We start from the raw sequence: 27,662 nt of genomic DNA on the forward strand, positions 1-27,662 counted from the left end.
AACCCTTCAAATTTAATTAATTACAACCCCCACCCTCCCGACCCCCCCTCCCAAAACTTGCCAAACGTCCTTGGTGGTCCAGCGGGGTCCCAGATCGATCTCCCCCCCTTGGGCCATCGGCTGCCATTAATCAAAATGACACAGGTGGCTCTTTGCCCTTACCATGTGAGAGGGGATACCAGTGCCATTGGTCGGCCCCTGTCACATGGTAGGAGCAATGGATGGCCTGCGCCATTTTTTAAGATGGCCTCGGCCGTCCATTGCTCCTACCATGTGACAGAGGCCAGCCAATGGCACCGATAGCCCTTGTCACATGTAAGGGCAAAGAGCCATCAGCGCCATTTTGATTACTGGCAACCGAAGGCCCAAGAGCGGGAGATCGCTCCCAGAACCCCCACTGGACCACCAGAGACTTTCAGCAAGTTTTGGAGGGGTCAGGAGGGTGGGGGGGTTGTAATTAATTGCATTTGAAGGGTTGGGATGGTTTTCATTTTTTCGTTTCAGGGCAGCCGAAATAAAATCGGCCCAAACCATGGGAAAATGAAATTTCCCGCAGCAGGCCAATAACGAAGGCCGAATCAAAAGGTTTGGCTGAATCCCATCTCTAGTACTTATCACTGACTTTTGTGGCTTAATGGTTATCACTTCTTCATTTCCAATTTAAACAGAAATTTGCTCTTTATTAATTTCACTTGCAGCTGAAAGCGGTTTTGAATGTTCTTGCAGAAAATATTTTTTCATTCACATATTTTATTGTAACCACTGTTAGTAGAGTAGGTGTTTATTTTAAGGAATTAGTTAATGTTCCCTCTAAGGACTGGGTTGCTGTGAGCATAAATTTGATAGACTTTTTTGCATCAAAGAAAGTAGTGCTCATAGGGTAAAGTGGTAGAGTGTACTGTGTCCTAGGGCACATAGCAGCAGCAAATTTTCTGGTGCACCATCATCTTCAGCAGTCACCCTATGTCCCGGCGTAGGAGGAGCCTAGAAACACTTAAATTAGCATGTTTTATAGATATGCATATTAAATTAGTACTAACAAAGTACAGATCTCAAATTATGATTGAGTGGCACATGTTGGTTAAGTGTAAAAACAAGAAAAATGTCCTCAAAAGCAGATTTACAGATATTGGTATTTATATCATCTGGTTTTTATTGTTTAAACCTTTGATTTTAAATGCAAAATGATTCCAATATTTGAAATTATCTTTTTTAGAAAAGGTCAAACTGTAGAGCATGGACACCTCTCTATCCCATTGAAAGAAACCAAATTATCTAAACATAATAAAATCCTTTGCAGAGTGTCCTCCTTCCCATCCTTTGCACTCATGGGTACTTGTAAACTTAAGATCAGTAGGACTTAGTCCTAACCATATATCACATTTTTTTGACTTTTTATTGGACTATCATATTAAGCATTACTGGTCAACTTGACCTCCATTACTTTACATATAATCATCGGTCCTTTTGGGCCACCCTTGTTTTTACAAATAACATTTTTTAAAGCATCTTATCTTATGATATTTTCTTAACGCATTGTAATCCCAAAGTCCCCAACATGCACCATGTTTCAAAGCCTTTATCTACATTGTGAGATTATGATGTTCAGACAGTGAACGTTTCTTCCATCATTGTTCAGTATTGTATGGCTAAGTGGTGGGCAGAAAATGAGCATTTCAAGGAGGTTCTACATATCCAGTTTCCAGTTACCTTTGCAGGATAAGCAGTGATAGTCAGACTTATCTGGTTAAATTAACTGGATACGTTAAACTTGCTCAATAGGATAAGATTTATTTGGATAGCTAGCAATTTTGGGGGGGATATTAAGAGCATTACCATGCTTTTTAACATCCCTTGTAAATTAGCTGGATAAGTCTTATCCGGCTAACTTACTTAGACTATTATCTTTTAATATCTATCCCTTCGTTTTGAATGTGTAAGAGAAAGAAGTCAATTTTGTGTGTGTGTGAATAACAGAGAGGAAAGAGTTGGTGGTAGCTCTCTGTGAAGAGGGAGGCTTTGTGTATGAGAGATAATAAGACTGTGAGTGTGTTTGTCAAATTGAGGCGTTGTGTACATATTGGAGAGAGACCTTGAATGTGTTTGTGTCTGTTTTTTATGTGGTTGATGACAAAATTGTCATTCTTTGTGTAGGCGTTTGTGCTTGGGGAGCTTGGGTGCATGCTGATGTGTGTCAGAAAGGGAGTGTGTTTGTGTGTGAGACAAGAAAGCAGTGTTTGAAAAATGGCGTATGCGTATATCCTTGCTGATTTCCATCCATGTACATTTTCATCTTATGCGTGTAATTTTCTGTTGTTGGTCAACTTATGAACATAAGTTAAACAGCATAGAAAAAATATATGCTTTTGTGGACTCAGATGCAAAAATGGACTCCATTTTGCTGCATCCAATATAGTTGATAGCTCGCCCATTTCCTTATGCCACAGAACTTACATTCAAAGTTTTCCTGGCATTTAAAAGTTACACGCATAGGCTAAGAAAATAAGAACATAAGGCTGATGATGATTATTATTATAGTCAAACAAATAGAAGAGTGAAATCACAAATTTAAAGAAATAAAATATCAAAATTTACAGTACCTGACTTCCCCTGGCCTTGACTTTTACTAAACTGCACTACTTCACCCATTTTATATCTAAATTTAAAAATATTTAATACATTTGTCCATAGTTTTTCCATGAGGTGCTGGCCTCACCACTTTCTTATGAACATTTTTATTGTTTAATTATGTTTGATGTCTGTTTCCTTCTTTTATGAAGTTTGATTTAGGTAGCAATGACCTGCAGATTGCATTAGTGGAATCAAAGAACAAGTCAACTGTAAATGAAGACATTATAAGAAATATCATGTGATCTGAATTTATGGCACATATGGGGAGATTAATCAAGCTGTGATAGGGCTATAATATGCCTTAAACAGCATATATCACACAATAAACACTGTATATTACATGATATAGTCCTATTCACAATATCATGCAAAGCAACTCATGCATACCTAATCCTATGTAAATAAAATAATGCAGTTGACTTGGACATTTTTCAGCCATGGTAATTTATTTACACCTTTTCCTAAATCATTATTCTACAGTGGGAGCCCCAAGACCCTAATGCAGGTCTCAATGTTCCCATGATAGAATTGTTAGGCCATGTGGCCCAACCTAACCCTCCCTTCAACAGTAGACCAAAAACCACCAGGGGTCTTAACAGATCCCCCTGGACCCCACTGACCCCCTTACCTTTAAAATAATCGTTAGAGGTCCCAAAAGGGCCCAAGGCCCCCCCCCCCCCCAGCCCAGTAAGCACCATTTTCCGAAATGGCACCAATTGGTCTTTGCCCTTACCATATGGCATCATTTTCCAAGTGGTAGGGGCAAAGGGGATTGGGGGTGGGGGACCCAACCAGCCTAAACATTTATTGGAAACAGGTGCCAAGGATGGGGGCAGGGCTCTTGGAGGTGGGGAGTATGCCTAAGGGAGGGGCTAAGCTATTAGACCAAGGAAGGGTTTGCTTGAATGGGGAGAGGTTTGGGCAGGTGGGTGGGCCATTGCCGCAAGGCGGATTTCTTCTATTTTTACATATTGTTTTGCGGGGCCATCTCGAATGGTGGCCCCCGAGGTGGATGGGGGAGGGGGTCTAGTAAGATCTTTGGTGGCTTATTAAAATCTTTTGAGGGGGTCATGTTGGACTACATAGCCCTTTAAAAGCGATGCATTGGGGGCTGCCATCGCGCGTTTACAAGGCCCCTGCCACATTCATTTGTCTCGCAAATGTTTTCCATGAGACAAAAGAACCTCAGTGATACTTCTGTGATATTTTGTCAGGGAGGGGCAAAATATTGCAGGACCCCCCCCCCCCCCATGATATTGGGACCTCCTGCATCAAGATATCACAGTGATGTGAATCTAAGCCATGTTTTGGTGCTTGTGCACATGCTGAAACTGAATAAAATAAATCTGACAATGGGTTTCATTGTTTGAGTATTTTTAGGGGTTGCCCTATAAAGGATCATAATGTATTACCAATAATGTAGTTTCTTGCTGGTGAACTAAATAGTATTTCTACTTTTCTTTCTGTAGATATTTCAAGGAAACAGCAATCCTATTGATGTGGTGTATCGAAGCTTTCCTAAGCCGGTATTAACCCGCTTTATAAAAATCAGACCTCTGAGTTGGGAATCTGGTATTTCAATGAGATTTGAAGTCTATGGCTGTAAAATAACAGGTCAGTGCCAGAGAAATTTACAAAAATAGCAATAAATAATCTTTACCTTATTTGCAGATGAATATTTCTAGGCCACAAATATTTTTAATACATCAAGACTTGCTAGAAATGGTAACTTTGTCGATCAGGCTGTGATGTTAAAATCAAATTAGCAGCTGGGTCTGTATGGCAGGCTGCAAGTTCTATAACAACTACTAGAAGTCAATATTCAGCGTCATTTGTCCTGCTAAGTTTGAAGTTAGCTGGACAGATGGTGCTGTTTCAATATCCAGCTGTGTTCACCGGCTGGCACATAGCCAGTTAACTTTATATCCAAATAAAAGTTAGCCAGAGTAATTGGACGCAGGGCAGAAGTGTTCTGGGATAGAGTCAGCTAACTACCTAACGTAGCCAGATAATTGCTGATATTCAGTTAGCCAGATAACTTTTGGACTTCATGAAAGAAATCCTAAATATAGCTGGATGCACTTTATCTGGCTAACTTTGAAATTGTTGTGAATATTAAGCAGCGCAGTCATACCACTCAATATCCAATCATTGCTAACCTAAACCTTTGCCTCAAGATATTGCTAATCTAAATCTCTTCATCAAGAAGGTTGCAAGTTGGCTTCGGTGCAACAAACTAAAACTAAACCCCCAAAAATCAGAAGTAATGTGGATTGGAAAATTCAATCATTCACACCTCCATTCTAGAATAACACTAGAAGGATCCACTTTACCCTTCAAACATGAAGTCAGGAACCTTGGCATCATCCTGGACTTTAATCCCACCTTTGAGGCCCAAATCTGATCTGTCATAAAATCAGCCTTCTTCCATCTATGACAATTTCGACTCCTTCACGCCTTTTTGGATGATCCTGCATATGCGCCACTCATTCAGGCCTCCGTTATCTCCTGCTGGACTATTGTAACTCCCTTTATATGGGCCTACCAAATAAAACTGATTCAACAATTACAACTCATACAAAATGCAGCCGTGTGATCCTTGCTCAGTGCCAGCAAATTTGATTGGATCACTCCTCTTTTAAAATCCCTTCACTGGCTTCCCATTGCTTCTCACACTCCCTTCACACTTTTGATCCTGGCTTTCAAGGCAACCAAAAGCCTGGCCCCCTTCCTACCTTTGCAGCCAGATCTCGCTCTACTCTCCAGCTCGTCTCCTTCGCACCCTTCCCAACACCTGCCTGGTATTACCCGCCCCTAGGAAAATGTGGCTTGCTAGCACAAGGAAGAAATCATTTGCTGGCTCTGTCCCTTCCCTCTGGAATTCCTTGCCACTGCACATCAGACTGACACCAGACCTCCTAACTTTCAGGAAAAAGCTGAAAACCTGGTTGTTTCTTGAGGCTTTTGGCTCATGAACACTTTTCACTAGCTCTCCTCTCAAATTTGTGCTGCTTGTTTTGCTTGCTTACCTAATTTCCTTTCCTCCTTTTTTAATTTCCCTGTTTTGGGTTCTTATGTTCTATGTATACTGTTAAATCGGCCTCCCTGGAGTGTTTTCTGTAACTCGCTTTGAGCTCATGTGTTGGAAGAGCATGTAACAAATAATTGATGACGATGATCAGAGTTAGCCAGATTAAGTTTATCCGGCTAATTTTGCAAACCAGCCAGCGGATTAATGTGAACCTTGAGAAGTCCTAGCTGAAACGCAGGTACTGACTTAGCCAGGGGTATCTGGCAGACTATGCAGGGGACCTGGGAAGCTGGATGTTCAGGCAGCTGCCACATTAGTGTTGTTGTGCTGTTTGTAATGTTGTGGGGTTTTGTTCCTAGGAATGGGAAAGGTTGGAAGCTAGAGAAAGAACTAAGTGGGAGTCCTGTATGCTCATCTACCCAAAATGGTGAAGCAAAAGGAAAAAGACAAAAAATATTGCTCTGGATAAAGATAAACCATGCAGGTGGTCACAATCTGTGGCTGGCTGCTAGGATGTATACATGTGATATGAACAGAAAAATTGGGCAGACTCAATGGACCATATGGCCGTTTTCTGACATCCTTTGCTATGTAAAAATACTGAAGTGGTTTCAAAAGATCTGTGGTATATAAAAAAGAAATTCCATCCAAAGTAGTAGTCAAATATGTTTGATTCATACAGCACAGGCAAGATTATAACACTAGTAAATATGGGAAGGTTTGTATTTTCCAGTCTGATCTAAAAAAAAAACCTTGTTTCCAAGTATATATAATAAAATTTTTGCTAATATGTTGCTTCATTAGAAGGATGACAACATCACTAAGGCAAAACAAGGTACTGTTTGGTGCGATCTCACCAAAATACATTCCCCATCTGTTGGCACTCTGCTACGGTACCAGCATATAATAAATATTGCTTCCTAGCTGATTGTATGCTCAGTGAAACAGAGCAGAACCCTGCCTACATAGAGATAGGTGGAGGAAGGAAGGATGGCAGGTAAGACAGGTCTGTGGGTAACTTTCACAGGAATAATATTACTACTAATTCAGCCCTTCAACACGAGAACAGCACGTGTTATTGTGTTGGTTAAAAAAGACAATTTAACACCTTGTTAGACAGCTTTCAGAGATATTGTAAACCCAGGGGTTTGCAATTAACACTTTTTCACACCTGACTCCCAATGTCTTGAGCCCCTTCTCTCGTCCCTTGAGGAACACAATTAACATGAATTCAGAATATGATTGCACCTGATGCCTCCTGTCAGTTTAGGCTGGCTGTGTGATGCCTGTTCTGTTGCCCTCTCATATATCCTCCCCCCCAATATTAAGTACACCTCACACATTACTGCTTATGACACAAATTGTGGATATGCTGCTACTGTAAAAGTATTTTGTTCAGCTTCTAGCAACAGATGTAAGTGTGTTTGTCATAGTGAACCTTGAATGAATTTTGATATGACAGATTCACAAAAATGGAACCAATATACTTGAACCGTGCTCTCTCAATGATGTGAGTTCAATTGGAATTTGTCCTTTCTTTTAAAGAAAAAATATTAGGTTTTTTTCTGAGATGCAAACACAAAAGAAGCTGTGATTCTTGCAGATAATCAATAGCTTTTCAAGTGTTCTTATGGTGAAATTTCTGGGCTCTCTTGCCCTTTGATGATATGAAATAATATTCATACCTGGGAACTTTCAATTTCTAGTCACCTTGAGATTGTCCTGGATTAGCGGAGGCGGAGGGGCATGCCACAGACTTTCTCGTTTCTCAAACACACACACTCTAACACATTAACGTGTTCACTCTCACACGCTGTCTCACACACATACATGATCATTTTCACACACATGTTCAGTCACATCTTTCCATCATTCCCCATCTATGATATTACTGCAATCACAGTTAAAGATCAGATGAAGAGTTTAGGTATTCACACACACACTAATATGTTCACACACACACTCATATATTCATTTTCACTCACAATCTCATTCTCCCACACATAAACATACCCACTCACACACACCCATCCACCCACTCACTAAAAAATGCTCACTCACACACACCCACACCCACTCACATGCACTTCCTTGCACACACATGTCCACTCACACACACACACACACACACTTCTCGTCTTGAAGCAAGCATTCCCTTTCACACACATGCTCACTCACACATGCCCACTCACGTCTCCTCTTCATACAAACTCCCACATATATTCACGCACACTGACCCTCACAGATTCTCACTCCCCATCCTGAACCCACCAGCAACTCCACTTTCTTCCAGTTATGGACTGCCGCTGCTGCTATGCTGCTCCCACTGCTCGCCCTGCTCCTCCTCCATTTTTTCCCACACAAGTCGATGGTACTCCCCTTTCTTCCTGCCCGCACAGGCCAATCAGACTCCTCTTTCCTTCTTCCTGCCTCTGCGAGCCAGCTGGAACCCCCACCCCCCTTCTTTCTATCTATGCAGGCCTGTCAGACTCCTCCTTACTTCTTCCACTCTGCAATCCAATGAAACTCCTTCCACTCTGTAGGGGCCCTAAGCATTTTCCTGTTCCGGGCCCACACAGGCTGCTTCAGCATCAGCAGAGCACCCGGAGTTTTGTAGTGTTGACCTGGAACCTGGAAATTCCTTTAGAATTCAGGAGCCTATGGATCAAATCTGGAGAATTCCCAGGTATGATATTACTGCAATCACAGTTAAAGAGCAGATGAAGTGTTTAGGTATTCAGCTTGATGCCGCCCTGACTTTACAGGAGCATAGCTCCTTGGTAGTTATAAACTGTTTTTATTATCTTCACCAACTATGAGCTATTTACCCATTTTTCCCAGTAGGATTTTCTCTCCTGATCTATACAGTAATTATGTTTTGGCTAGATAAGGTGGAGTTAGCTAAAAAGAGAACTTGTCGATTACAAAAGGTAGAGAACGCAGGCATTTGTTTGGGTCTAGGCTTAGAGATCATATGTTCCTCATTGCACTGGCTGCCTATAGGTTCCTGAGCACAGTTTACATTTTGGCCTTCGTGTTTAAGATTTTGCATGGAATAAGCCCAGTGCATTTTGTAAAGAAGGTTGAGCCATTTACTGTGTTTGCAAAGGAAGAGTTTGTTAGAGTTTCCCTCTTTTTACAATGATTAGATGCTCTGTGACCTCACAAAGTTTTCCCTCTGCATTTCCTTTTGGCTGGAATAAACTATTACTTGCAATCTTTGGACCTTTAGGCATCTCTTGAAACTGCATTTGCTTAGATCTAAGTAAAGTATAAATAGTTTTGTGCTCTTTACTTTCAGTGTTTTGATGTTGGTTTTTTTTACTTTTGGCGTTGTGTATTTCAATGTTGTGGTAGTAGGTATTTGTCATCTTAGCTGAGTTCTGTCTTTTGGGTTTGTACATTTCATGTGATTGCTCTTAAATACTGTGTCCATTTTAAAATGAATAAATAAATAAATAATAAAATTGCCTGCTTGCTTTAATGTAGATTAGAAAAAGATACCTGAAAAAATATTGACAGTGTACAAAAGGCCAAACGTGCCTCTCAGAAATGGGTATGCTGCACTGATTTTAAAGTGTACAGGCCAAATGCATTTCTTTAGGGGAGGGGATTAAATAGAAGTCATTTCTACTGTATTGCAAAATGATAAAAATCTAATGGAATGGAGTCAATCACACATCATGACAGTAGTACAGAATGGCTGGCAATTGTCTTGTTCTAAAAAATGAAACCTTGCATATCTGTTTTCTAGATTACCCTTGCTCGGGAATGCTGGGAATGGTATCGGGCCTCATTTCCGACTCTCAGATTACAGCGTCAAGCCAAGTTGATCGAAACTGGGTTCCAGAAAATGCCCGGCTTATAACAAGCCGCTCCGGCTGGGCCCTGCCACCAGCTAATAGCCATCCATATACTAAGGAGTGGCTTCAAGTAGACCTTGGCGAGGAGAAAATAGTACGGGGCATTATTGTCCAAGGTGGTAAACAGAAAGAGAGCAAGGTGTTCATGAGAAAATTCAAGATTGGCTATAGCAATAACGGATCTGACTGGAGAATGATCATGGATGCCAGCAAAAAGAAAACAAAGGTGAGAAAGAAATACGAATCCTACTTCAGGTGAAGACTTTTGGATGTGTGCTCTGTAATGTCAGTCTTTTCAAAGGATCTTTAGACTGTTCATGCTATTTCTGATTCTATAAAGGTAAAAAGCATCATATTTATCCACAGTGTGCTCAACGATGATTAAACTTAGTACTGTTAGACAGATTGCCAACCAATACAGAGATGTTCTCTAGGTTCCAGTGTGGAGTGAAAGATAGAAATGTGTGAGGTATACTCAATATCAACAACTTGTTTTGGAAGTTAGAGGAGAACAGCAAAGAATAATAGCCTATTGGCAGTAGATTTAAGCTGCACTGATCACAATCCATAAAGTTTTGATGGCAAGTTTTAAAGGGTTTAGCCTCACAACTTTTGCAGCTGGCCTCTTAACTTGGGCTTTTTGAATATTTACTAGTACTGAATCCCTAAATGTAGGCTCCTACTGTCATTAGGCACGTACATTTAGGTATCCTAAAAAGTGGGTGGCTTCAGGACAGAGTTAGGATGGGGCAATAGTTAGGAGCTTAATACTGATTTTCAGCATTAGGCATCTAATTTAGGAGTCCAAATCTAGGTAAATGAATAGCAGGCCTAAATTTAGGATCCTAAATTTTAGGCCCCTAAATAATATCGAATTCTACATCCTGCCCTTTTTGTAGCATGGAGGTTTGTGTGAAAGAAGGGACAGTCAGTTTATGCTACAAGAGTTATGAAGTGGAACTTGTGGGTCTCCATTCAAATCTCATTGGATTATTCCTATTTACATTTTTCCCAAACAGTGTGAAAAATCATCTGCATGATCTAAAGGTTGCCCAGAACTAAAATGCTAATATTTCTGGGCCTTTTATAGATAACTTTCAAATTCTCAGCAAGCTGGTATTTCACAATCATTCATGTTCTACAAAAAACGATAACAATCTAAGATTTGAAAATTCTCTAAATGTGTTTGAGACTATTAAAAAAAAAAAAAAAAAAAGCTGGGTTCTTAACTTAGGAACCTATTTCCAGCTGGATTTAAGAGCCTGGGAGGACAACTTCCTAAAGGTTTAGTGGCCTAACTTTGGGAGCTAGGATCTTGAAATGGCACTTTGGAAAATTTGTTAGGGCTGAGTACCATTCCTGGTGGCAACCTGCATTGCTTTGACAGCAGTACTGAGAGCATAAACTACCAGCGCTGCTGTTAGAATATTACTCTGAGAGCAACTCTGATTCTGAATGCCGCCAGCAGTGATCACAGCGTACCACAATCCCGGCAGTTGGAAGGGGTTTCTAGAGGTACCGGCTGGTGGGAAAGTTAGGATTGGGGTGGGGGTGGGGGGGGGGTGAGAGGAGAGGAGGCGGCTTATATATTTTTGCCAATCGGGAAGGGGGCAATGGAGGGTGAGGCCATGATAGGCCCTGAGATTTGCAAGTGTTTAAGTTTACTAGCAGGGGTTGAGGAGGATGAGGGACTTGGCCCAGAAGGGTCCCTTTTTCATATATTGCGTATGGGCTGAGGAACTGGACCATCAGACCCGCACTGCACTTTTGTTTTCACACTATAGCTTAGCTACTTAACCTGCTAAATAACTTTGAATATAGGTAGTTAAGCCTCAAATTATCTGGGTACACCTAATTGTATGCTTTTAATTATTTGTAAATAATCAAATAGTATGAAGCAGCTACCTCTCCTGAATTAATCACAAATAAAGGAGAGAGGAGAATCAACTCACTCAACGAATCTAACAAATCAAATATCAGTGAACTTATTGAATACCTGGCAAATGACAATATCATAAAGATTTTAGCTCTAGTGGTTATAATCTGCAGCCTCTCGCCACGCAATGGGCCGCAGGCTGTTATCAGCTTACAGAGCTTAATTTTGTATAATCATTTACTGTCATTTGTCCACCCACCAAATACCTTAATTGAAAAACTTTATTAATATTATCTTAAAATGCAAATTTAAACTGAACGAAACGTTCTTTAGATATTAAATTCAACAACTTGAATACTTAGCCAAAAAATTTTTTCATCGAGCAGCTACAGTGCTTTGCTGTTCAATTTGAATATCCCAACATGTTTCGACTGAAATATCAGTCTTCTTCAGGGGAATTGTAATGTCTCGAAACTGGCCAATATATTCCTTATATCCCGGACCCAATTTAAAGGTCTCTCTAAGGAATCTGAAATGGCGCTGAGGCGCTGAGGCGCCATTTCAGATTCCTTAGAGAGACCTTTAAATTGGGTCCGGGATATAAGGAATATATTGGCCAGTTTCGAGACATTACAATTCCCCTGAAGAAGACTGATATTTCAGTCGAAACATGTTGGGATATTCAAATTGAACAGCAAAGCACTGTAGCTGCTCGATGAAAAAAATTTTTGGCTAAGTATTCAAGTTGTTGAATTTAATATCTAAAGAACGTTTCGTTCAGTTTAAATTTGCATTTTAAGAAGATAATATTAATAAAGTTTTTCAATTAAGGTATTTGGTGGGTGGACAAATGACAGTAAATGATTATACAAAATTAAGCTCTGTAAGCTGATAACAGCCTGCGGCCCATTGCGTGGCGAGAGGCTGCAGATTATAACCACTAGAGCTAAAATCTTTATGATATTGTCATTTGCCAGGTATTCAATAAGTTCACTGATATTTGATTTGTTAGATTCGTTGAGTGAGTTGATTCTCCTCTCTCCTTTAATTATTTGTATAAATGTCTAATGATGATTGTGCATGTATTACTGTTCATCACGTCGGGCGGTTCTATTGAATTGAGGACGTGATTAATAAGAAGGGGGTTTTTTTGTTGTTGTTTTTGTTTTGTTTTTTTTAAATAAATAAATTTAACCTCCTAGTTTTACTAGACTCTAAATTAAGGGGCCTAAAAGTAGGTAGCTGTGGGGGAACAGTTAAGGAAGGAAAACAAAGTTAAGCACCAGGTACTGATTTTCAGCACGAGGCACCTAACTTTGGAGCCTAAATCTAGGCAAATTAATAGCCAAGCCACCTTATTATGCCTTTCATTATACTGGTCTTCTGACATCAACACGTCATACCAAGCAATGAAAAGTGTGACCAGTTCCAGTTCTGTTTACAGAATCTGTATTTATCTGTCTTATCATATTTTTCTATGCTGGTTGTGAACCCTCTAGTCCACGAGCCTGTGCTGTAGTTATCAGTCTCTCTCTTCTTTTAGGTTTAAATTCACCTCTTCTTAGCCATTCCTGGGTCAGGTTTTGATCCACTTGGGGTTGCAGAAGTAACTCAGTATTTCCTACTGTATTTGTGCATTTGCCAGTTGTTTTTTCTTGTTTGCCTGTCTGATTCTTTAAAGAGTTCTTTTCCCTCTTGTTTTGTAAATTCTGTTTGCTTCTTTCCCCTAATGTAATGCTCTACTATCACTCATTCCTTCTGCTTGTCGAAATGATTGTCCCAGCTTAAGGATGGAGACCGATTTTGGCCATTCAGTTTCATACTTAAGCACTTTTTGAGTATTTGGATCTGTCGATGCTGTTAGGTATGCTTTAAGGCTTATAATAGCAGCTGTATATGTGCAGTCTGTTTCTATAAGGTCCACCCCACCTTCAGCTCTTGGAATGTACAAAGTCACAAACCTTCACAGAACAGTCTTTTAAAGCAAAAAAAAAAAAAAATGATGCGAAAACACAAATAGTGATGGGAACGCTCTATTCAATCTCCTTTGACCCACTGATCCACCGTGTAGAGGATGGACCTTCACTTTCTCTCAAACATAACTCTATATTCCTTGAACTTTCCATTGTTAGAATGGTCCACTTTAGTCAGCCTTACCATTATATCGTTGCAGACTGAATGTGCAGTATTTGCAAAAGCTCTCTTTTATGCTAGGTCAAAAAGTAATAGGTTGCATGAAAGGAAGGATTCAAACAAAATCATTCATTTTTCTCATCAAGCTAAGCAATTATACCTCATTTTAACTCTGTAAGTAAATGTTATTAGTATTCCATGCAATTCTACTAAATTAGCATTTAAAAATATTACATTGTTTCATTAAAATTTCAAATCTGTCAGACTTTAATGCCATGGATTTATTTAATTCCCTTTGATTAAAACTTTTTTTTTCCTATTGGAGCAAAAGTTATGAAATATTTTAAATATTTAAGGGGAATTATAATGTTATACAATGTGAGACTTAAAAGCACTAATCTCTGCAGGGAATTCTTGGTATGGATGAAAGGTTACTGGGTGGACTTCGTGTTTCATCTAGCATTCATTTTTTTTTTTTTTTGTCAAGATTGTTAGCTTTTATCACAAGGGCAACTGTCTGGGTTAAACAACTGAAGAGAGTACATATCCTGACTCATCTCAAAAGCATCAGTTAAATTGGTTGCCATGGAATCAAAGTGCCGAAAAGGATCATGAAATAGCAAGTACTTTTAGATTTGAATCCCGATCCCTCTAGAAACCTCTTCCAGCCTCCGGGATCGCAGTATGCAGGTGGCATCCGGCATTGTTTTGACAGCAATGCTGGAAGCATAAGCTACCAATGCCGCTATTAGAATACGACTCTGAGAGCAACGCTGCTGCTATATCTTCCTCTTCCAACGCTGCTGTCAGAGCAACACTGAATGCCGCAAGGAGCAGTTGTAGCATACCGCAATCCTGACAGCTGGAAGGAGTCTCTAGAGGTATCAGCTGAGTGGGAGGGTTAGGAATGGGGTGTGGGGGGGGGGGAAGAAGGAAGAGGAGGGGCTTATAAATGTAATTTTCATGAATCGGGAAGGAGGTGGGGTTGTGAGGCCGTGATCGGACCCCGAGATTTGCAAATGTTTACATTTACTAGAAGGGGTTTGGGGGATAGAAGAATTAGCTCAGAAGGGTCTCTTTTTCATATATTGGGTCAGACTGGGGAATGGGGCTGTCAGGGCCACACATACTTTTTTTTTCCCTTTTTTTTTTTACATTATAGCCACTTAACTGGCTATATTCCTTTGAATATAGCCATTTAGGCTCAAGTTATCTAGGAACACTTACCCGGATAACTTTAAATGTAACTTATGATATTCAAAGATAACCAGTTAGGTTTAAAGTTATTCAGGTAAAGGTAGCCAGATAATTTTTTTTTTTTTTAATATTCAGCTGGACATTTATACTGCTGAATATCCAAGATAACCTATATGGCCTACATTTTCCAGATACATTAACCATTTTAGGGTTTTTCGAATACTGCGCGCTATAACATCATTGTACCAGAAAAGCACTGGGGTCATGGCCCTTAAATGTAATGAAGATAGGAGCCACAGATAATAGCTGAGATTATTTCGAGCATAGCCAATAAAACAACCTAGCTCATTAGGGACCAGAATTATTTAACACCCTTTTGTTGTTTCTGTTATGCAGTTTATTGTTACATGCAGTCATTCACAATGAATGGCAGTTACACGAGTCATGGCATACCCTTCTTATGCAACACCTAGAAATCATTTTGGATTAAAAAAATTCCTTTGTCACCTATGCCAAATCAGTTCCAACCCACACTTCTCACATTTGCATCGCAAAGCTAAATATCCAGCATATAAGGTATTATGTATACTTGGCCAGGAAGGCATGTATAGCATTTGACAGTCTCTGTGCCACAGTTCGGTTGTCAGATCCAAGGTCTGCTCCTGGGACTGCCAGCACACACAGGGAGTTCAGCTATCCCCACAGTATAGGCTGTAGGCAGTTCCACGATGTCCATGTAGTCTGGAAATATCTCTAATTAGTCCCGGGAATGCAGATAGCTTTCTGAGAGAAAGAGCTGGCAGACAATTACTGACAAGTCCTGCCCTGCCGGTAGATCACTTGCAATGCATGTAGAAAGGCAGTGGCCACTGGGTGTGCCAGTGTAGGATACAGAAACTTAGCAGCAGACACAGCAAAGTGGACCTCCAAGTGAAACATCCAATAGCAAAACCCCTTCCATCTTAGATTCCTTCTTCCTAGTTCTTTAATTCCATGGTCTTTTTTTTTTCTTCATGGGCTTTCCAGGTCCTCCTATGAATGCCTATAATTCCCCAAAAGTAAACATTCATTGAATACACCACTGTCCATTGGTATACCATTGGTGGGTTTTCAGATTCACATGGCAGTGAATGTGCTGGCAAACACAGTTTGTTGGTCAGAAAATGCTGCTTAGAGGGATACAATGTCTGTCAAGGCCATAGCAACTTCAACAGATTTGTGTCTTATCTATGTCCTGTTTATTGAATAACAGCAGTTCTTTGTCTCCATTCAACTCAATTGCATCCATTTTGTTTGCCAAGAACCATTTTGTTTGGTTCATCTGTCACTCTCTTAAGGGCGACCTAGGCTAGGCCCTACAGAAAGCATTATAGAGAATGCATATGTTGTGATCAACTTGGATATTCCAAATTCTAATTGTTAGAAAGCTTGATGCAAGAAAACCCGAAATGGTAGTAAAGGAGAAAAACACAAGAACAGCATTGCTAACAGAAGTGTCAGTTTCAAGGGATGATTCAATACAATGCATGGAAAGAGAGAAGATTCACAAGTACCAAATGATGCAAGCAGAGACCATGAAAATGTGGCTGGAAGACCATGAAGATGTGGCTGGAAGATTCAGAAATAATTTCAATTCTATTGGGTGCCACTGGCCTGATTAAAAGGACCTTCCAGGCATGCCCTGATATGTTGCCTCTACATATTACATCTTATGAACTCAAAAAAGGAAGCTCTTTTTGGCACAGTCCAAGTACTAGCAGTAAATTGGAGAGACTGAGATCATATCCAAGTTACCCTGGTTTATGAATGAGGTTCATCCTTGTCAATGTGTTCACAAAACAAACCTATTTGGAGCAGGGCTGGATTTAATTTAACGGTGCACGGTCCCAGTTTTCGGGTGCCTTCAGAATTTGGCACCCTAGGCACATCCTTATGTTGCCCTTGCCTAAATTAAGCCCTGATTTGGAGACATTACCCCAGTGAAAGAAACCTCAGAGTGGTCATACCTGATAGAAGCATTGAAGATATCAGCAGAAAATGAGCTTTCGGTTTACTGCCTACTGTGTTGTCATAGGTCTTACTTAATCTGAGGTCCTCACCTTCCCCCACATCTTTTGAGGCTGATATTCAAGAAAGCTGGGTGCCTAGATTTAGAGATCTAAGGGCCGGATTCATTGTTTTCTCTCCCATTTTTATTTTTTGGGGAAAAGCCTTAGTACATCAGTTCTAAGTTAGATATCTAAGGGCCTGATTCGTTAAGACATTTTCCCACAGACACAGACAGGGAGAAACATCTTAGTGAATCAGGCAGTAAATTAGATGTCTATTTTTAGTCAAACTTAGCAGATGTTTTCAGCTGAAAATTCACCTAAATTAGGGTCCTAAAGCTTAAAAAGGTAAATTTAGGCTGCTATTCATTTCTTAGATTTAGGAACCTAAATTAGGTGCCTAGTGGTGAAAATCACTGCTAATCATCTATTTTTCCCCATTCTCTTGAATGAATGAGTCTTGTGAAGTAAGCACTCAGCTCTAGCAAATTTTTAAAAGGGACAATCTAGGATCCTAGCTCCCAAAGCTAGGTCTTTAAAAATTGACCTCATGATGTCTCTGCTATGCATGCTTGAATTCTGCCAATGTTTTGGCTTCTATAATCTCTGTTGGAAGTCTGTTCCAGCTGTCCACCACCCTCTCAGTGAAAAAATATTTTCTCATATTCCTTTTTGCTTTTCTCCTTTCAGCTTATTATGATGAACTTTTCATTCTTAGGAAAATGCTTCCTTCTAGTATTTTATTGAAGCCAGCTAGATATTTGAATGTTTGTGTCAAATCGTCCCTTTCCCTTGTTTCTACTAGACCAAACATTTGGGGGGGAGGGAGAGAGAGAGAGAGAGCATGAGATCACACGATGGGGTGGCTGGATACCTTCGCACTGGCTATTCCCCACCCCTACATAGCCCCCCTAAAGTGCCTTCCCTCTTACCTTGCTTCCCTCTATTTTTTTGGACCCTTCCTGAGAGTTTTCCCTCTTGCTCTTTTCTCCCAGTAGACCCTTCCCTGGTTCTGTCCCTCCTGCCTTCCTCTTGTGACCCCTTCCTGAGTGCTCACACTCCTGTTCTTTCCCCTCCCCATGCCTTCCTTCTTGTCTTGCATGCCCCCATCCACAGCCCCTTCCCTAATGCTTTCACTTCTGTCTTCTCCCTCCTTTGTCCCCTTCCCTGGTCCTCCCCCTCAAGGCCCCTTCCTAAGTGCTTCCCGCTCCTGGGTGCTCCTTCTTCCACGGCCTCTTTCTGAGTGCTGCACCCTTCCCCCATGACAGAGGCGTAGCGAGGGGCTTTGGAGCCCGGGGACCAATACATTTGTGTTGTGTCTCCCCTGCACCCCCGCCTTTCTCCCCCACCATCGCCCACCAGTGCATCATCACATGGCACCACTGGAGAAGGGCAGGAACCCAGCCAACGCGTCACCACAGGGTGCCGCCATGCAGGGCCAGTGCTAAATGTTTTTGCAGCCCTGGATGAACAATTACTGTGTTGGCCCTTCCTCATTTTTATTTTTATTTTTTTTTACATTTTATTTGTATTCTTTTTCTAATCATGGTCAGTGCAAGGGTATTAGGAACCCTAAGTGAATCTTACAGCTTTGTGCCCAGCCTTCCCCCTCACCACGGCCCTCTCCACACACATTTTCAAATTATGCATTTATAATAAAAGATTTTACATGAAAAAGGACGCTCAAAGTGTACAGTCTTTCGAAATAAAAATATCACAACAGCAGGTATATTATATTTACATGCACTGCTGTGGTGTCAACCAGAAAACCCTGTGTAAAAACTAAAGACCCTTGGAACACACATGGAATTAGGATTATAGTAACGCATGTAGGGTGTAGGCTTGGTCCTCAGAGAGCCGTCAGCAAACTAAATAAATTACAATATCATAAACCTCCCATTCCAAAACAGCATTAACTGCCAGCACACAGTTACAACAACCCTACGAAGAGGTGACCCTGCAAACATTACATCAGGCCCTAAAACACAAATATATAAACACCTAAAACATCCTATAAGGAAAACAGAACAGGCCAAACTTCTACAGAGCCCTATACTGAAGGGACGCATTAGCAGAATACTTAACCTCAGTCACACATGCAGAGCACAGGCAGACCCTCACCAAATACAGAATAAAGTGACCATAAAATATAAATGGAAAAGTGCTCCTGGAGCAGCCTTGCTTCAGTGGGGCATTCTTTGGCACCAGGTGGGATGGGCTTCTCCGGCCTCTGCGGGCCTCCTCCTCTTCTGCCGCTGGACCTGTTAAGGCGTCCCCGGCAGCCATAGATCTTTTTCTTCTTTGGGCGGGATGGGATCCCCTGCCCTCTTGACGCGCCCTACAGCCTGGCGCCTGGGGGCCTTGACCTCCCTGGCCCTTCCTCGCTATGCCACTGCCCCATGACTCCTTCCCAAGTACTATTCCTCCCCCAGTGCCCCGTCCTGAATGCCTTGCCTCCTGGCATCTTCCCCTCATGGCCCCTTCCCTGGTCCTCTTCCCATTGGCCCCATCCAAAGTGTTCTATTTATTTATTTGGATTTATTGCTCACCTTTTTCAATAATGAGTTCCCCACAAGGTGGGGTACAGCATATTCAAAAGGTAACAAACAGTCTGAAGGAGATGTAACAGTTCAAGTCTGAAGGAAACTTCAGACTGGAACTTGATATCCATCAATGGCAGGACAAAACTAGTCAGAATGTAGAATATGACTAATTTGAAATAAGTAAGCATCAGGACAAAGAATACAACACATCTCAGTAAAATCAACAAAGGACTAATTAGATAAGAATACAAACATCTCAGAAAAACAATAGGCAGCAGCAGCAGCGCTACGAGGCACCCCAATAAGGTGCCAGGAAGTTTATAGCATTCCCCTTCTGCCCTCTCCAAGTGCTTGCACTCCTATGTTCTCCCTCTTGCCTTCTCCTCCATGTGACACCTTCTCCATCCCTTTCTAAGTGCTGATCCCAATATGGACCCCACCCTCCTGCTTTCCTTCTGTAACCGTCTCTTTTTAGTCAGTAAGGAGGTCCAGACAACTGATCCGTAAAGATAGACTTTTATTGCCAGCAAGATGCAGCTAAGACAAAGGCTCAGTACAACTGCATGCCACGCCCCCTCCGGAGCAAACTTTTATGCACTTTACAACTCTTATCTTTCACACATGCGTTCTGGTTTTTGCTGAACAAACATTTCACAAATTGCTGAACAAGCATTAGCTAGCGTGGTCCTCTAGTAGGTGTAGCTTAAGATCAGACTATTGTTTCGTCATTTAATTGACGTGTTAGACATTTTACATTGTCATTCGTATTAATACAATACAAAGTATTATTCCAAAATGGAGTTACGTTATGTTACGCTAAAAATTAGTACGTCACTGCGTCACTACGCATTACGTATCATTTGCGTTGCAAATATTAGTATGTTCAAGATGGCTGTGCGTTTCACTGCTGGCATGATTAGTCGGAAGATGTTCAGTTGCTCTTTCGTACTTCAGGAGGGGTCCCGAAATTGAACCTCTTCATTCCCCCCTTTGATACTTCAACTTTGAAGAGAAGGCAGAAGTATCACTTTATATCTGAAGAGGAACTGAAACGACAATGAGAGTTAATACCAGTGACATTGAATGTGAGCCCTAATATGTTGTTAGGTCGTTGGTTTCTTCACGGGTTTGAGACGGGTGGACCATATTGGTGTCACCCCCCTTTGTAGCCCGACTTACCCCAACAACACGTTGGCTCCATTATGGCAATGCTTAGAGGTTAGAGTTTATCAGACTTATAAGTTAGTAGTTAAGTACTCTTTATCAGAATCAGTATCCGAATCATTGGTAGTGTCGTAGTCAGAAGAATCAGATGAAGGAAATGTGGAGACAGACACATACTTATTAATCATCATGACGTGAGCAGCTGCTCGCCGATCAGCAATATGTTCAATCATGGATCGGAGATGCCTAAAAATAAGAGGGAGACAAATAGGAAACAGAATGCATGTAAAAACAAGAAGTATCAGAGGAAAGAGGAGTTCTTTAAGGCCAGGAATGGAAGTGAGCCAGTTGGGTAAAGACCCTGTCCAGTCAAGGATTCCAGTCCACGTCTGCACTGGTACATGGGCCAGGCGAATCATTCGATCAGTGATCTCCTCAATGATTTTACTCTTGTCATCTACCTGTAAACAACAGTTAGAAAGATTAAATTTGCCACATACACCACCTTCCTGGGCTAGGAGGTAGTCTAAAGCCAATCGGTTTTGGTAGACAGCTGTTAGAATTTTAGTGTTTTGCTTGGCTAAGATGTTGAGAGCCAAGGCAGAATCATTTGTCAGGAGTTCCAGTACTGCTTGGAGTCTTATAATTCGATTGAGCATATAGATAGGTGTTCTATATCCATAAGAACCATCCTCAGCCCAGGTGGCCGGACCATAGTATTGTACAATTCGTTCAGGAGGCCACTCTTGATCTTTCCAATCTCCTATGGATACTTTAGGAGTGCTGCGACGTTTGTTGGGTCTCATGGGACTGTATACTGGAACTCCTAAGGTTTCTCCAGCAGTAATGGGAAGTAGGAAGAAACTTGGCCGAATTGTAGCCAAGAAGCAAGTTCCATACCAGTTTGTTGGTAACTGTTCATAAGCTCTTCGTCCACATACATAATAATAACCATCTGGAGCATTGAAAACGGTAGTAGCAACACCTGCAGCTGTCCATGTCTTGTTCAAAGTCGAGTCAGTCCAGATGGGAGTTGGCATGGTAGAATTTTCAGTCTGCCACCATGTCTGGGTGGTAAGGTTGGCAGTAAGAACTCCTGTGCATGGAGAATTTCCAACAGGCACGGTATAGATGCGTGAATGTTGTCGAGAGATACATAGTCTGCCAATAACATCAGTCTGTAGTGCCCACTCATATGGATGAGATTTACGGTTATAGGTTACAGTGGTATTCAAGGTGTTAAGATCGGATTGGAAGGTTTCCTTGGCTTCCCATGGCCATTGCTCTCCTGTATCTGTTCCTCCACATACAAAACAGTTCTTGACTTCGAGAGAGAGAGCTATGTTTTCCGCCAAATTGACAAACAGGTTTTTTACTTGTTGAGAAATTGTATGTTTCTTTAATCCCTCAGAGGCATGAGATATTTCATCGAAGAAGGATTGATAACCCACCACAGTAGTCTGGTGAATAATTGGACGAGGTTTGTCTTTTCGCTGAGTGATGGTAATGTAGGTCATGGGGTCTTTTCCAGTTCCGTCGATACCAAATCCCCAAGTATCTTGCCAAGGGATTCCTTCGCTTCTTAGAGGCCATTGTATCGATACTGTATTACCATTTACTGCAGTTAATCGTCCTATCCCGTGGCAGCCATGGTAACCTCCACCGGTGTAATCACAAACTAGAGCCCATCCTGACAATGTCAGGTCCCCTCCGCATGGCAGCCATCTGGATGGATTAGCTGCCCGGTTGTATGGGCAGAGGTATTTGTGATTGTAGACATAGGAATTTCTCCAGGCTTGAGACCCACAGTGAAGTGCATTTGGGTGTTTATCAATGGCTTCGCAGGCATCGAACGTTATTGTGACAATCGTTTCACTTCCCATAAGAACCTTAGTGGAGTTGATGTAGTACAAGATGCCTTTTCCTTCTGGGACAATACTTGATGTGTAGCTCTTTGGTAGACCTACAGTGAGGGTGATGTTGTAGTACTTAGGAGTGGTTGGGGTATGACATATGACTTTGCCAGTTTCTAAACATCGATGGAAGGACTGATAGCCTTGAGTAGTATTCAGGGCGCAAGCAGGTAGTGTGGCACAGGAAGTTGGTGGTTGAGATTGGTGGATGATTGTTGAGACAACTTGAAATCCAGTTTGAGTGGTAGTACGAATTAGCTTGATACATTCAGTGCAATTCTTGCTCAAGGACAGGAAAACAGAGGTAGTCGGGTTACAGAAGAATAGTAAGTGAATGCAGAAGATGGATGCAACGTAGATCTTGGAAGTCGGAATCTGTGACATTGCTTTATGACGTAGATGGTTGCATTCATAAGTAATGGATTCTGAAAGGAAGGAAAGAAATGGACACATTAATATTCAGTTGTAGTTACTGATACTTTTTTACTCAGGACTAGCACTGGGCCTGCCTTGGGTGAATCTTAATTTGTGGTCTCCAATCCTGGAAACCTGCCAGTTGGCTGAAGCTGGTTTGAGACGTGTCCAATGAATCCATGAAGAACATCCAAAAACTTTGACAGCTGTTGGAGTAGTTAGCAATACAGTGTACGGCCCTTTCCATCGGGGCTGGAGGGAATCAGACTCATCCCAGTCTTTTATCCACACCGAATTTCCTATCTGGTATGGATGAATCGGGTTTAGCAGGACCAATGGTTCAGTGTCACAGGTGTATTTTTGAATCGCAATAACTGTGTTATATAGTCCTTTGAGTTGGTTACTGAGAGACATTTCCCCTTGTATTTGCAGCGATTCAGGAAAAGATGGAAGAGGTGGAGGCCTTGCGTACATCATTTCATAAGGAGTTAACCCCGACTTCCGTGGGGTACATCGGACGTGTAGTAGAGCTAATGGCAGGATGTCTGGCCATTTAGTCTTTGTTTCCTGACACAATTTAGCGAGCTGATTTTTTAGTGTCCTGTTAGCTCGTTCAACTGCTCCACTACTTTGAGGTCTCCAGGCGCAGTGCAGGTGCCATTGGATGCCCAGAATTTGACTCAGACGTCGCGTGACTTCACTGGTGAAGGCTGGTCCATTATCTGAATTTATCTGCCGAGGTAATCCGTATCGTGGTAAAATTTTGTGGAGAAGCAATGTTACTACTTCCTTGGCAGTCTCAGTTCGAGTGGGTATGGCTTCGATCCATCCGGTATAAGTACAGACAGCTACCAGCATTGCTTTGTATTTTTTTGAAGCAGTCATGTGGGTGAAGTCGATTTGGCAAACTTGAAACGGAGTTGTTCCTCGCAATATATGTCCAGGGGCTGGACCAGGTCCATTTCTGGGATTGTTCCTTGCACAGGTAACACATTGATTAACAGCATATTTAGTTAGTTGAAAGAGTCTATTAATGTAGTAAGTTTTTGCCAACAGTGTTGCTAATGCATCTCGGCCGAGATGGGTTTTATTATGGGCTTCCCTGACAACAGTCCATGCCAGGGCGTCGGGTATCCATACCCTATCTTCTTGTACAATCCACCACCCATCCTGCTGATGAAATTGTTCGGTTTGTGCCCAATCATTTTCTTCCGCTGAATAAATGGGGGTTTCATTCGTGAACTGTAGAAGTGGGCAAGTGGGAGTTGATGTATGTGGTGATTGCACACGTGCTGCTTCTTTCGCAGTCTTATCTGCCCATTGGTTTCCTTTGGCGATGGGATCAGTTCTCCCTGTATGGGCTTTACAATGCATGACAGCTACCTTCTTTGGTGCCCATACAGAGTCTAGCAATTGATGTATCTCCGATGCATTAGCTATTTGTTTCCCTTCCGCAGTTAGGAATCCTCGTTCCTTGTATAAAGCTCCATGCACTTGGATTGTAAGGAAAGCGTATTTTGAATCAGTATAAATATTTACAGTTTTTCCTTCTGCCAACTGCAGAGCCCTTGTGAGCGCAATTAGTTCAGCTTTTTGCGCTGATGTCCCTGGGGGCAGGGGTTCAGCTTCAACAATGTCGTCTTCGGAGACTACAGCATACCCAGCGACCCTGACTCCATTTATAACCTGGCTGCTTCCATCAGTGAATAAAGTCCATGCTCCTTGCCAGGGTTGGTCGCGTAAGTCGGGTCGGCTGGAATGTACTGTTGCCATAATTTCCCCACATTCATGAGAAACTGGAGTGGGGGTTGGGAGTAGAGTTGCAGGATTAAAGTTTTTACTGTCCTGTATTTGAATCTCTGGAGTTTCACATAATAACGCTTGGTACTTTACAAGACGTGAATTTGTCATCCATTTTGGCCCATGGGTCTCTAGCAGTCCTTGGATAGTATGAGGAGTTGTTACTTGTAAAATCTGTCCAAATGTTAGCTTAACTGCTTCGGGTATCAGTAGACATGCAGCAGCAATGCTTCGGAGGCATCCCGGCCATCCTTTTGACACATTGTCCATTCCTTTTGACAGATATGCAACAGGTCGTTCCCATGAGCCTAAGGTTTGAGTCAATACCCCTATGGCCATGCCTTTTTTCTCGTCGACGAATAGATGGAATGGTTTCATCACATCTGGCAACCCCAAGGCAGGTGGTTCAATTAAGGCTTCTTTTAGTTGTCGTAAGCTTGCCAGTTCGTTTCCTTCCCATTGGAAGGGTTGAGATTCTGCCTCTTTACCCCGCAGCTTGTCGTACAGGGGTTGAGCAATAACTGCATAGTTAGCAATCCACAGCCTACAGTATCCTGCAGCTCCCAGGAACGCCCGGAGCTCTTTCTTACAAGTGGGTACAGGTTGATCTCTTATAGAACTGGTGCGAGAAATCCCCAGACATCGGGTTCCTCCACGTATTTGGAAGCCTAAATACTCTACTTCCAATTCACAGATTTGCGCTTTCTTTTTACTTGCACGATACCCTTTTGAGTACAACGTCTTTAGCAGCTGAAGAGTGGATACCGCACATTCGAGGTACGTCTCTCGAAACAACAGAAGGTCATCCACGTATTGTATGACTGGCCCATACTTTACTTGATACATCTTTAAATCGTTTGCCAGTTGCTCACCGAACAGCGTAGGTGAGTGCCTATACCCTTGAGGCAACCTAGTCCATGTGTACTGCTGCTTTACTCCAGTATCTGCATTTTCCCATGTGAAAGCAAAAATCTTTTGACATTCCTCCGCCACCGGGACGGAGAAGAAGGCATCTTTGAGATCAATGACACTGTACCACTTTGATGCAGGAGAGACTTGAGCCAGGATTGAGTACGGATTTGGCACGAGGGCTACTAGATCTGCTACTTGACTATTCACTTTTCTTAAGTCTTGTACTGGTCGATAGTCATTTGATCCAGGCTTCTTTACTGGCAACAGAGGGGTGTTCCAAGCAGATCGGATTCGCCGGAGAATGCCCAAATCATACAATCTTTGCAGGTGTATCTGAATTCCTTGTCTGGCCATATAAGGAATGGGGTATTGAGATTGATTTATCACCTGTGCATTCTGTTTCATCTCGATCCAAATAGGGGTAGCGTTGATGGCTATTCCTCCTGGATTTTGTTCAGCCCATACTTTAGGTATACTGTCCATTAGCTGTCTGCGCTTTTCGTTGAGGACGGTGTTTTCTCCATATCGGTGCGTAGTGGTATGTTTGACTATGGGGAGATGTAATCTCCATTCTTCTTGGAGTGGACAGATGAGAGAGACTGGGTTATCAGCGAAGGATGCTCTTATTTCTCCTGTCGATTCGAATTGTAAGTTGGCTCTTAACTTACAAAGAAGGTCTCTCCCTATGAGGGGAACTGGGCATCCCGGGACGTAAAGAAACTGATGAGATACTAATTGTCCTCCCACCCGGACTTGTCGTTTCTGAAGAAAGGGAGCGATAAGTGGCTTTCCAGAGGCCCCTACAATAGAAATGTTTTTCGAAGTGGGTGTGGTAATAGCGGTAGTCATGACTGATCTTTGTGCCCCGGTATCTAACAATCCCTTAAATGTCTCAGTTCCTACTTTAATTTCTACTAAGGGATCGAATGGAAGAATTCCCTTCTCTAGTCATGCTTCACTGCTGTCTTCGCTAGAGGTTTCTCCTACAGTCATCTGCCATTCAGCTTCCTTTGGTTTGGACGGAGTATATCCTTCCTGCTTCATTTGCAGGGACTCTGGGCATTCAGACTTCCAGTGTCCTTCTTGTCTACAGAATGCACATTGATTGGCTCCCATCGGCACCCTTCCCCCCCTAAACGATCCTCCTCTGCTAGCTCGTCCTCTGGGCGGTCCCCTCGAGGGTGACCTGCCCCTTCCTCTCGGCCCAGGATATCCCTGATAGTGCCTAGCCGAGTTTCCGAAATTCGTTTCTTCCAGCGCTGCAGCTAACAAACTAACACTTTCTCTTAACTTTCTACTTTCTTTCTTTTCTTTCTTGTCTCCGTCCGGCTCTCGGTTTACATAAACTCTGTCAGCCATGGCTTTTAAGTGGCTAATAGTCATTCCCTCAAATCCTTCTGATTTCTGTAGCTTCCGGCGGATATCGGGACAGGATTGTCCGACAAAGCTCATTACTATGACGGACTGACTTTTGGGGTCCTCTGGGTCGAACGGACTGTATTGCCGATATGCATCCATCAATCTCTCCAAAAAGATTCCAGGAGTTTCGTCTTTTCCTTGCACCACGTCGCGGATCTTTCCCATATTCATGACTTTCTGCTTTCCTTTCTTTAAAGCTCCGAGAAAGGCGACTTGGTATGCAGCAATGCTGGCTCGCCCTGCAGCCGTCTGGAAATCCCAGTTGGGATCGGCGACAGGGGCATGCTCTCTCACTACTTCATCTGGATTACCGTCTGACCCGGCTCCCAGCCGAGCTGCTTCTTCCATGTTTAATTGTATTTGTCGGCGTTCTTCGGTGGTAAAAAGGATGGAGGCGAGGTGCCGAATGTCAGCCCAGTTGGGGTTATGGGCTGCAAAAATTCCTCGTAAAAAATCTAGCATCTGATCTGGATTATCAGCGTAAGAGGGGCCGAGCTGTTTCCAGTTAAAAAGATCGCTGGAAGTGAAAGGTATGTAAGTAAACAACTTTATAGTTTGCGTAGTATTATACTCGTTTTCTTCAGTAGGGACCACGGGAACTACGGTGGTTGTTTCTCTAATTGGTAGTTGTAAACTTGCGGCTTGGGTTTTACTGCGAGTGCTGCCGGATACGGACGACTCGCCGCCGTCCTCAACTTTTGCCGCCGCCGCTTCCGCT

The 27,662-nt window shown here is 42.2% G+C and overlaps 1 protein-coding gene across 1 annotated transcript in view; it reads left to right on the forward strand.

Annotated features, from left to right (window-relative positions):
* NRP1 (neuropilin 1) overlaps window positions 1-27,662 on the forward strand; it is a 487,056-nt gene that overhangs the window by 383,182 nt on the left and 76,212 nt on the right. Inside the window, 2 exon segments of the mRNA XM_029587037.1 lie at window positions 4,101-4,245; window positions 9,417-9,751. Of these exon segments, the coding sequence (XP_029442897.1) occupies window positions 4,101-4,245; window positions 9,417-9,751 (480 nt within the window).

This window comes from Rhinatrema bivittatum, chromosome 2, assembly GCF_901001135.1.
Source record: "Rhinatrema bivittatum chromosome 2, aRhiBiv1.1, whole genome shotgun sequence".
In the NCBI taxonomy this organism is placed as follows: domain Eukaryota; kingdom Metazoa; phylum Chordata; class Amphibia; order Gymnophiona; family Rhinatrematidae; genus Rhinatrema; species Rhinatrema bivittatum.